The sequence below is a fragment of the Mus musculus genome, chromosome 17 (assembly GCF_000001635.26).
Source record: "Mus musculus strain C57BL/6J chromosome 17, GRCm38.p6 C57BL/6J".
Classification (NCBI taxonomy): Eukaryota; Metazoa; Chordata; class Mammalia; order Rodentia; family Muridae; genus Mus; species Mus musculus.
Window position 1 is genome coordinate 3,139,913 of NC_000083.6, and position 12,369 is coordinate 3,152,281.

The 12,369-nt window shown below is 38.6% G+C and overlaps 1 protein-coding gene across 1 annotated transcript in view; it reads left to right on the plus strand.

Annotated features, from left to right (window-relative positions):
• Positions 1 to 12,369, plus strand: part of Scaf8 (SR-related CTD-associated factor 8) — an 83,888-nt gene that overhangs the window by 24,941 nt on the left and 46,578 nt on the right. Inside the window, exons 2-3 of the mRNA NM_134123.3 lie at positions 5,163 to 5,246; positions 8,624 to 8,668. Coding sequence (NP_598884.2) covers positions 5,163 to 5,246; positions 8,624 to 8,668 — 129 coding nt within the window. The remainder of the gene's footprint in view (positions 1 to 5,162; positions 5,247 to 8,623; positions 8,669 to 12,369) is intronic.

Sequence of the window (12,369 nt, forward strand, 5' to 3'; positions counted from 1 at the left end):
ATAATCCTCACCTTTCTTTACTGGAGAGAATTTCAATCTGGAGGACATACATTTATAAGAGCTGTAACTATATTTTATTCTTTTTCTCAATGCTCTAATTGATTTATGAATTTAACGGATACATGCTTTTAATTGGTAGGAAAGTTTGATATAACTCTATTTTTTATAGTGTCTTTAACAATTGGAAATACTTTTTTTTCATAGTTCTTGAGGTTAGGCAGTGAAGGCTCCAGGTGCTGACCATGAGTTCCTGGGAGAACATACTTGCCTTCTCACAGAGAGAGGAAGGATGGGGTGCTGAAAGAGCTTGGGTGCATGAAAGAACTGTGTATGTGTGAGCAAAAGCCATGCAGTGCCTAGTTTGTACAAGACAGTAATCACATGAGAGTGGAGCTGTCTATCTATATGAGGTCATTTAATCACCTCCAAAGAGACCCTATATCTAAATATAGTGGGGGCTGGGACTTTAAGATAAGAATTTTGAAGAGAACGAACTGTGGAAATTGTAGGTGTTCAAGTGGACTAGAATAAATAATGAAATACAATTGTGTGGTTGTTTTGTTTTGTTTTGTTTTGTTTTTTGAGACAGGGTTTCTCTGTATAGCCCTGGCTGTCCTGGAACTCACTCTGTAGACCAGGCTGGCCTCGAACTCAGAAACTGCCTGCCTCTGCCTCCCAAGTGTTGGGATTACAGGCACCCACCACCACTGCCCAGTGAAATACAGTTTTTAAGGTAATATAAACAAGTTTTTGCCTGATTTCTCCAAAGAACAATGTTTTTACTTCACACTTAAGTTCTTTCAGCACTTTTCACACTTAAGTTCTTTCAGCACTTTTCACACTTAAGTTCTTTCAGCACTTGTCTTCATGTCACCACGTCTAGTTTTGATACCACTGATAGTTGGATCTGAGACAGTGTGAGTTGTTGCCCTAATCAGGGTGGGATGTTGGTTCCCTGTGACTAAGTAGTGTGACCACCCGTAGGAGGATGTGTTTGTCCAGCGCTGTATTGGTGTGTGTACTATGGCCGTGGTTTCCTTGGTTCACCAGATACTGACTTCATTTTCTAGAAGCTGACAACATCTCTTACCTGTTGCTTCTTGTCCTTGTTCTTGTTGTGAAAGTTATTTACTGTCTTCTGAACAGGAGGAAGAAACAATTATGTCTGGTCAGCATGCAGTTTTGAAAGTGTCAAGATTGTATTGGCAGGAACTTGTGCATGGTTTCTGATGTCTTTGGATATTTCAGAGACATTGATCCGTGTTTTCAAAGCCCTAAAAGGTTATTTTGGAAAGAGATGAATTATTTACTTTTATTTTGGATTCATACTTTGTCTTAATTCATTTGGTTAGACGTCTTAGTCTTGAAGGCACAGATAAGCCTGCACTGATGTATAGCCACATGTCTCTTGAGAATTCTGGGACCTGACTTATAATAAATTCTGTTAGGCTCTTCCAAAACCATAGGATTAATTGGGATCAAATCAGCAAGGACATGAAAATGTTTTTAAAAATTTTGTTTGAAATAGTATGAATAGTATGAAAAATTGGGTGATGAGTCTCAGTATATCGAAGGTTGGGGAATGCTCTCTAGTGAGATTATATTGTTTATCAAAAAGAGGAAAGACCACACATTTAAGATATTAAATTAAGATATTACTCTGATTCCAAGGTTGGTTTTTGTTACTGACTTCTTTTACTATAGAATTTGATTATTTTGGGTCAAAGACAGTTGTTAGTTTATTGGTGTCTTGCTATAAGAATAGAGCTGAACAAATGTGATGATCTAATAGAATCACTGCACATCACGAGTCAACACTGTCAGCATGAAACAGTTGAGAGAGGAAAGTCCTCTTAGCTCCTATGGAGGTTCTAGAATGTGGTTCTGTTCAGGTGACAGCCCTCATTGACAAAGGAGCATTTACTATGTACCTGTGATTGCATGAGGCAGGGATCCAAGGAGCTTAGTGTGGCCAGATTCAAACTTGGCCTCTCCTGGAAACCTCTAAAGTGTAACAAGAGAATATTTTCCCCCTCCCCTGAATGGGGTTTCTCTGTGTAGACCTGGCTGTCCTGGAACTCACTTTGTGACCAGGGTGGCCTCAAACTCACAGAGACTCACCTGCCTCTGCCTCTGCCTCCTGAGTGCTGGGACTATCACTGCTGGCCACATAAGAGTAACTTTATTCTGTTGATATTGCCCACAAATGTGTCCCAGCCTCCCTTTTTTACACCCCACTGCCACACTTGGAGTCAGACTTCTTAGTGTATGTTTGGGCCTGCTTCTTCTAGGCAGAACATGTTGGTACTTCCAGAGGATACTGAAGAGAAAGGCTGCATGTAATGTTAACTAGAATCTTAGATTGCTTTCTGTTGGCATCACAGTTGGGCTGTAGTTAGCTAGTTAACTTTTTTTTTTTAAGATTTATTTATTTATTTAATGTATATGAGTACACTGTAGCTGTACAGATGGTTGTGAGTCATCATGTGGTTGCTGGGAATTGAACTCAGGACTTCTGCTCACTCCAGCTATGCTTGTTCCAAGCCCAAAGATTTATTCATGTATTTATTTATATATGTAAGTACACTGTAGCTGTCTTCAGACACACCAGAAGAGGGTGTCAGATCTCATTACAGATGTTTGAGAGCCACCATGTGTTTGCTGGGATTTGAACTCCGGACCTTTGCAAGAGCAGTGCTCTTAACCGCTGAGCCACTTAACTTAATATTGCTTATTAGTGCCAGTCACCATTACCTTTACCTTTGTAGCAGTTCTTTTTGAAAAATCAAATATTAGACATAATCAGGCAGATTAATGACTTCAAAGATGACTGGTGAGACTGTGAAGAGAAGCTTGGCACTGGGCATTGTAGAAGCCTTCCTCATTGGTGGTTTACAGAGAGGTACATGTTAACTAGTGGGCAGGCCCAGGGAGAAAGTATCTGAACAGACTAGAGAGAATAAGTCTCATTTTAAGTGGACCTGAAAAGAGTGCAAGAGCCAAAAATAGAGGAGAGGAGGCCGACCTGGCTGATGGAAGCAGCCAGTGCCTTAAATGAATGCACAGTTTTGTTTTGCCCAGAGGGAAGTTCTTAACTATTGGAAGGGGTGATGGGAGTGGTGATTTTGTTTTCTTTATTTAAGATGACTATAACTGCAGTAAGAGAACTTGCCTTATTTATTTAAGTGTTCTCCAGGTGGGTCATGGGTGATTTAGACTGGTATATGTTGTAACGTTTAGAATAGACATTTAAATACTGTCTTCACCAAGTGTCACTGAACACAACAGAAGTTTTAGCCAGCTTTCATTTAACCGCAGTTCTCTATTGTCTAATTTTTCTGCCCTGTCTTTTAAACTATTTTCTCTCTGAACATTATATGAGGAGTTTTAAACCAGATCAAGAGGTGGATTGTTTCGGACCATTAGATACCTTGAGATTCTCCTTTCATTAAGGCCCACTGTATATCCGTAGCTAACTTGGTACACCCAATATGGACCAGGCTTTTTCTCAAACTCCTAGACCTACCTACGTCTGTCTCTCAATTGCTGATCTTAGAGGTGTGCACTGCCATGCCTGGCTTTAAAAAGCTTAATTGTGATCAACTTCACAATAAAGTCAGCCACCTCAATGTGGTCATTTTGGGTTATTCACCACATTGTGCAGCCATAATTACAATTAACTTTAGAATATTTTTTTCACCTTCAAAAGAACTGCTAATCCTAAGTTTTCCCCCATCTGCCCAGTGCCTGGAATTAATAATCCTAGGGCCTGAAGCATGCTAGGCAAGTGTTCTTCCACTGAGCTACATCCAGTTTTTTCTTTTCTTTTCTTTTTTTTGTTTTGTTTTTTGAGACAGGTTTTCTCTGTGCAGTCCTGGCTGTCCTGGAACTCACTCTGTAGACCAGGCTGGCCTCGAACTCAGAAATTTGCCTGCCTCTGCCTCCCCAGTTTTCTTTTTAACTTACAATAGTGACACGTGCTTTTAATCTTAACCATTGGAAAGGCCAAGGAAAAAGGATGGCCAGTTTGAGGCCAAAATGGGCAATTTAGTGAGACATCTCACCTCTCCCTATATAGTTTCCAAGATTCATTTGTATTATATATTTAAGGATCTAATTCCTCTTTATGGTTGACAGTTCAGTTAATACATATAGCACATATTTTATTATCACTTCATGACATTTGGGTTGTTGCTACTTTTTTAGTGAGTTGTTTTGTTTTGTTTTGCTTTGTTTTTTCCAGACAGGGTTTTTCTCTGTAGCCCTGGCTGTCCTGGAACTCACTCTGTAGACCAGGCTGGCCTCGAACTCAGAAATTTGACTGCCCCTGCCTCCTAAGTGCTGGGATTAAAGGCGTGCACCACCATGCCTGGCCTTTAGTGAGTTTTTGACCAACTTTATATGAATAATTTTTTTTCTTTTTTGAGGCAGAGTCTCACTATATATAGCCCTGGCTGGCCTGTTCTGGAATTTGCTTATGTAGAGCGGGCTGACCTCAAATTCACAGAGATCAGCCTGCCTCTGTTTCCCAAGTACTGGGTGGGATTAAGGGTGTCTGTCACCACGTTCAGCATCAGAGACACAAAGTGTAATGTGAATGGTTATTTTTAGCTCATTTAGGTGTGGATTTGGGAGTAGAGTTTGCTAGATCATGTGGTAACTACTTAGTATCTGTTGAGAAGCTGCCACGCTGTTGTATTTTAGTTTTGTACATTTGGTGTGCATGTGGCAGGGAGGAGGCATATGCATGCCATAGCGAGCCTGTGGAAGGACAACTTGTTAGATGGAAGAGGTCCTTCATTTCCACCTTGTGGATTTGGGGGAATGAACTCAGATTGTTGTTAGGTTTGGTGGCAGTCCCCTCACCCCACTGAGCCACATTGCCAGCTCTTAAGCAGAGTTGTCCCACCATTTGGCATTTGCATGCATTCGTAGTGTGTGAGTTTTACATTCTTCCTCTGACCTACTACAATAGAGCAAGTGTGAGGTATTAGCTGATTGTAGTTGCCCATTCCCCATGCTTAGTGTTGTTGAGCTTGACTTTTTTTTTAAAGATGTTTTAAAAGATTCATTGAGAATGTAAAAATGGAAATTCTAGTAGTTTCATGATTGCTTGGAGGCACTTGTGATGTATTTAACATTTGCTTTTCTTTTTCCTTCAGTTGTATTCACTGAATGACTATAAGCCACCCATTTCTAAAGCAAAAATGACCCAAATTACAAAGGCAGCCATCAAAGCTATTAAGGTGAGTAACAAATTTTACTTTTTACTTTTGTGTCTTTTTAAAAGAAAATAACCCTGTGTGTGTGTGTGTGTGTGTGTGTGTGTGTGTGTGTGTGTGTGTGTGTGAATGAGAGAAAGAGAGAAAGAATGAGAATATGTGCATGTGCCATGCATAAAGAGTCCTGTAGATATATCAGGCATCTTCCTGCATTGTGTCCCCCCTCCCCCCTTTTTTGAGATAGTCTGTGGGTATTAAATTGTCAGTTTGGGAGATGGGCTTGGGGTGTGCCTGTGGGGAATTACCTTGATTACCTCATTGAGGTGGGAAAGCTTGTCCACTCTGGATGGTGGACCTGCACTCTACCTAGTATCCTGGCCTGCATACACAGAGCTTGGAGTAGAGTAGCAGCAGGCATCCACCATTTGTTGTTGCTGCTGCTACTTTAAATTCTAACTTGTATGTAGGGTGTGCTTTTAAATGCCTGGCAATTAGAGGGCAGCTATCCCTCCTTTCACCACAGGATGTGAAGCTTGAACTCATGCCCTTGAGTTTATCTGGGAAGTACTTTTAACCACTGAGCCATGTCCCTGTTTCTCTCTGCTTTGACTGTGGATGTGTGTGACCAAGCGTCTCAGGCTTCTGCTTCTACAACTTCTCCAACATGACAGACTGACCTGGAACTGTATTGAGTTGGCTTTCATTAGGATGTCGTCACAGCAGCAGGAAAATAAACTATATAGTTAGACTGGCACATACCTGGTTCACACATGTACATGTAGGGAAAACACTCATACACAGAAAATTAAGTAAGTAAGCCTAAAAAAAAAAACCTTTAAAAAAGCCAAAAAGAAAACAATCTTTTATAATTTTTGAAACAAGCATTTTCCTTACCATACAGGTATGTGTTTGGATATATAACTACATCATAGAGTAAAGGGGTTCCAATACTGGCGTGTGTCACTACACTGACTGCAAAATTTTAAATATAACTATGTAAAAGACTTGGAAATAAAATTGGTATATTGTTTTTTTCTCTTATTGGTTGTATATAGATCTGAAAACAAATCATGAAAAATAGTTGGGCTTCCTAGTGAATAAAGCACTTGAATTTTAGGAAGAGACCATGGGAAGTTATGCATTGCTCTGATGCAGTGAGTTTTGAGCCTGTTAACTCATCCATACCTGGAACCACAAGGAAAGGTTGGACTCTCTGAGATGAACACATGATTTGTTTTAAAAAAATCTCTCAAGTTTAGTCATATAATTTCTTGTCTCCTGATCTAAGACTTCCTTCCAGCAATGATCTTAAAACTGAATGATTGCTTCTAATTAAGTAAGTATTAACATGAACATATAGTGATTAAAACATTAGCTCTAACTAGACCCAGAAGCTAATAAATTATCTTTTGAAATATAGTAACATATTAGCATTCCTAATTATTAGTATCTGCTACCAGAAGAAATTCACTTGAATCTTTGTAAAGTTTAAAAAATTAAGTTTGTGTGTGTGTGTATGTGCATGTGCAGGCCCGTGTGCCCTGCACAGCACCTGCTTAGAGATCGGAGGAAAAACTTGCAGGTATTCTTTTCTTTTGTGTGGGTCCTAGGGACCAAACTTAAGTCAGTGAGGCTTGTGTGACAAGCACATTTACTTGATGAGCCATCTTGCCAGTCTTTGCTTGTGTGTGAATTTGTGTGAGTATGTATGTAAACCCCCATATTTTTATGTAAAAGAAAAAAAAGACAAAAACAAGAAAAAAATCAAAGATGAGTTATAAAGATGGTGACAAGCACATTTAAGCCCAAAAATTCTGAAAGAAGTTAGTTAGTTTGTCTGTTTTAAGTGCATCTGATAGGATAGGCCTGGTGTGCACAAGCTTTCTTTTATACATATTCTCTTGTAGTTTATACCATCTCCAGTGATCTGATTATTTGGATCATGGTCCTAAGAATATGCAAACATGTATGTTAATACCAGCAGTACTAGTCTGAAAAATTAGTAATTGGTATAATTCATGAAAAACTGTTCAGCAGAGTACTTGTTAAATTAAAAAGATTCAATGAAGTGTAGGTTCTAGCATTATTTTCAGATGTCAGAAGAAAATAGTAGTCATGAATAGTGTGTAGAGTTTGAATTGGGGTTTTTGTCAATTGAGAGTAACTCAATTTCTACAGTGTACTGTATTGTTAGGTATATTATTACCACCTTTAATAAATCTAGTTTCGGAAAAGTTGTAGATTCTGATAAGCACTGTTTTACCCCTTGGCTACATCAGTCAGTAATTATTTGTTCTTTATTTCTACTCCCATATCACCTGTCAGCCTTTTGTCTAAGATCCAGGGCATTCACATTCACGCACACATGCATGCAACCCCAAGACTTCAGATGTCATTAATGGTAACAGTCCCTAATACTTGCATTTAAATCTCATAAAAATGTAGACTTTTCTTAGAAAGCACCCCAAACCATAGTATGTTGAGATCATCTGTAGGAATTTTATTTGGATAAAGTACTTTTATGCTTATATGCTACAGTTATCCCATGTATACATTCCAGTGTTATAGCTTTAGTTCTTAATGTTTCTTCAGTCTAAGGACAGGGGTTATCCTTTGTAAAGCAGAAGTCATGAGACTGGAAATATAATTCAGGTTCTTCAAAAGAGAAATGTTCTAATCATGGCATTACCATTTACATACTAAAATTTTGTTGTTCATAATTTCTATCCTATTTACTTTCAGGTTTATGTTGAACTAAGTGTTTTCATAATTGAAAGCAGCTCATTTAATTTTGTATGTATTGTTAGCACGTTGTACATAAATTCTTCCTCTGTTTCCAGTTGAAACAGACTCTCACATTTATTAATGGTTAGAGTTACTTGCTTTTTCTAGTATTGTCCTTAATTTAGGTATTAAAATGACACTGTAGAATGTGGGTAGAATGTGGGTACTTTTTCCTTCTCTGGAAAGAGCATGCTTGTCAGTGTGCAGTACTTTGCTGTCAGTACAACTTGTCAAAGTGTGCTTTCATAAAGATTCCTTTGTTTTTGTTTTTTGACAAGGTTTCACCGTATAGCTGAGATTTGCCCCAGCTTGTTATCACTTAGTTTCAGCCTCCCTGATGCTGGGATTATAGGCATGTACTACCCTGACCAGGTAGAATGGTTCTTTGTAACACACTTTCGATACATTCACTGTGCATAAATGCTTCAGAGGATTACTTTAAAAATTCAGTGTAATAGCTAGTTTCCTGTAATGGTGAATTATGTGAATCCCAAAAGTTTGACTGAAATTTATTATTTTAATGGATCTTTGGTGTTCTTCTTAAGCTTGTGGTTATCAGAAAACTTTAGTCTAGCAAACTGATTTTAGAATCATGTTTTCTTTTTCTTTTTCTACAGTTTTATAAACATGTGGTACAAAGTGTTGAGAAATTCATTCAGAAAGTAAGTACATACATACGCTCTTTAATCCTGGGCTCAATGGGCCGTGATTTGTATTGATGCTTATGTTCTCATTTATTCATTAGTTTTTTATTTTTAAGGATGTGATTTAACCTAAAACGAGTATTTTTTTTTTTTTATGTGTATGAGTGTTTTACCTACCTGTATGTATGTGTACGAAGTGTGTACTGGATCACCTAGAAATGGAGTTGGCCATGATTGACCGTATGTGCTGGGACCTGAACCCATTTCCTCTGCAAGAGCAGCAAGTACTGTGCTCCTAACCACTGAGCCATCCTCCAACCCCTAATATTCTCCTTTAAATTAAATGTTTTGAGTTTAAGTTCTTTTAATGGACTCATAAAAAGGAACTTTAGGAGCTGGAGGTGTAGTTCTGCCAGTGGAGTGCTAGCTCAGCATTCCATGTCCAGCACTTGGTAAAGTAGGATTGTGTAAGCACACAGTGCAGAGTGTAGTCCGTGCCATTGTCCAGGTAGGAGGAAGATGGTCAGGACAGCAAGCTATGGTTGGGCTTAGCCAAGTAGATCCCATCCAGACTATGCCAGGTTCCTTCTCTAGACAAAAAGTAACTCCAGTTGTTTTATTTCTGATTGAGAAATAAAATGAAAGCAGTATTTTGATACACATGGAAATGGTAGGCTTTAGGCATATATTTTTGTTAAATTTGTTCTCTCTTGGAAAGAGATCATAAGTCATTATGATTGATTCTCCCCCCCCCCAATGTTACAAATTGTTCTCTCTAGTCACTTTAAGCTAGAGAGCAACTCTGTCTATGTTAAATATGAGTTAAATTATCATCTCCCAACTATTGTTATCCTCATTTATTTTGTCTGAGCCACCAGTGCATTAAGCAGTGCTACATCTTATTTTATAGACCTTTTAGCTTTTCCCAGAGGAAAGAAGGCAGGTAAAAGCTGAAATGAACAGTCTTGCATTCTTAGTTTACAGTTATTATTGCTCTAATGAAACAACATGACCAAAGCAACTTGGGGAGGAAAGGGCTTAGTGGACTTCTGCTTCCACTGCACTGCTCATCATCAGTGGGAAGTCAAGTCAGGACAGGAACGAAAGCAGGGCAGGAAACTGGAGGCATGAGCTGATAACAGAGGCCTGGGAGGGGTGCTGCTTGCTCCACATGGCTTGCTCCTGCTTTCCTATAAAACCCAGGACCATCAGGCCAGGATGGCCCTGCCCACAATGGACTGGGCTCTTCTCTATCAATCATTAATTAAGAAAATGCCCTACAGGGCTTGCCTACAGCTTGGACTTATTGAGGCATTTTCTTAATTGAAGCTCTTTCATCTCAGATGACTTTTTGTAGCTTGTGCCAAGTTGACACAAAACTTTTTTATTAGAGTCTCAGTGTCTCCTCGTAGTTCTTTGTGCCATTGTCTTTTAAGACTTATACCTAATAAACTTACATTTTACTGACTTATACTTGGCATTAGCATTTAGCAAGGTTGCAGTTTATTATGGACGGTGACAGGACCAAAATAAGATGTGTTTTTAAATTGGGTTGTCTTAAAGAATTGATAACCTATTTTTGTTTCTGTCTCTCTTTTAACAAAAATTAATTTAGCTGGGTGTGGTGGTATAAATCTTTAATGCTAGCATTTAGTAGAGGCAGTTGGATCTCTGTGAATCTCAGGCCAACACCATAGTGTGTTTCAGGGCAGCCAGGATATTTAGTGACTATGTCTCACAAACCAAAAAATAAAAGTGAAAGATTAAAAAATAAAAATTGCTCTGCCCCGTTTTTCTCTCTGAGCCCTTTCTCCCTCTTTCCTTCCTCCTTCCACGTGCTGTGGCTGGTCTCCTTTCTTTCTGTTTCTGTACTCCCTTCTCAACTCCCCTTCCCACCCCCCAAAATAAACTATTCTATACTACCAAATTAAATAAATAAATAAATGTTAAAATAAAAATTTTAATTTATAGTTTCTTATTTAATTTTTATGTGTATGAGTGTTTTGCTTCCATGTATGTAAGTGTGTGTACTGTGTTGTGACTGATATTCACGGTGGACAGAAGACATCAGATTTCCTGGAGCTGCAGTTATAGCCATGTGTGAGCTGTCATATGGGTGCTGGAAGATCAGTATATGTTCTTAATTAAAGCACTGAGCCATCTTTCCACCCCCTTTTCCTTTTTTAAAGATCTTGTTTTCTTTCTTTTTTTTTTTTTTAAAGATTTATTTATTTATCATATGTAAGTACACTGTAGCTGTCTTCAGACACTCCAGAAGAGGACATCAGACTTCTGTTACAGATGGTTGTGATCTACCCATGTGGTTGCTGGAATTTGAACTCTGGACCTTCAGAAGAGCAGTCAGTGCTCTTAACCGCTGAGCCATCTCTCCAGCCCCTTTGTTTTCTCTATAAAATACTGGTTAATCTTTTGGGGATTGAGTAGTTTAGGTAAAGATAAGATTTAAAGGAAATCAAATTGTAAAGCACAGCCTTAGTGACTAAACACTTCCACCAGCAGAAGACTTTTTTTTTTCATTTCATTATTATTCTTCATTTACATTTCCAGTGCTATCTCAAAAGTCCCCCATACCCTCCCAACCCTCCCACTCCCCTACCCACCTACTCCCACTTCTTGGCCCTGGCATTCCCCTGTACTGAGGCATGTAAAGTTTGCAAGACCAAGGGGCCTTTCTGCCCATACCTAAACATGATAAAAGCAATCTACAGCAAACCAGTAGCCAACATCAAAGCATAAGACTTCTTAAAGGGTCTAAAGTCACAGCCAGCACTCTTCAATCTGACTGTGTGGGAATTAAATAGGGAATGTTGCTGGAATGCATTGTTACTGTGAATTTGGGGAGGAGCCTGAGATGTGCATTTTCTCCAGGCCAAGGTTGAGATTTTTGCTCCTCTTTGAGAAGTCAGTTTGCATAGTTGTCAGGTTTCTTGGAAAACAAAAACCTTAGAGATAATTTATCTCTTGGTGGCTGGGATTGGGGTGGAAGTGTGTTTGATCAAGTAAGATAGATAGTTGAGGATGTTCTCCCGTTCAGGTGAAGAAGCCAGCCTGGGGAGAAGTGAAGTGCTTTGTTTATATCGTTTATAGACTGAGCTATGGATTTGTGTGATTAACTGTTAAATAAACTTTTAATCTTAAAATAATTATCTAAGAGTATTTAATCTTAGAGTAATAACTCATGTGTTATTAGGTCAGTGAACAACATGCCCTAATAACACAGATTGCCTGTAACTTTCAGTTATTTTGGGTGACAACATATCGTACAGAATATACTTAATCTAAAAATCCAAAAATCCCAAAATTTTAAAATCGATACATTACTCGCTTAACTTTATAGAGAATGTTGGGCAGGTAGAATTAGCCTTTTGAGATAGTCCTGAGCTCAGCGTCACTCTTGAGTATTAGCTCAGTTCTATGTATGAAGTAGTTTCTTCCCTCTTGTTTTCTGCCTCGAATTCTGTCGATTGTTCCACAGGTTAAGCATTCGTACACTGACAAGCATCTGAGTCCCTTTTGACTTCCAGATAAAGTGGCTAAGAACATTCATGTTCTAGTGGAGTAAATGCAGGTTTTCATTTTTTTGAAGTGGGGTGATAATATTTCTGTTATGGTAACCACTTGATGTTATGTATGGCACTCTATGTGTTAGTCATTAAAATTCCATAGATAGAATGATGGATGGTGGTGACAAATGAAAA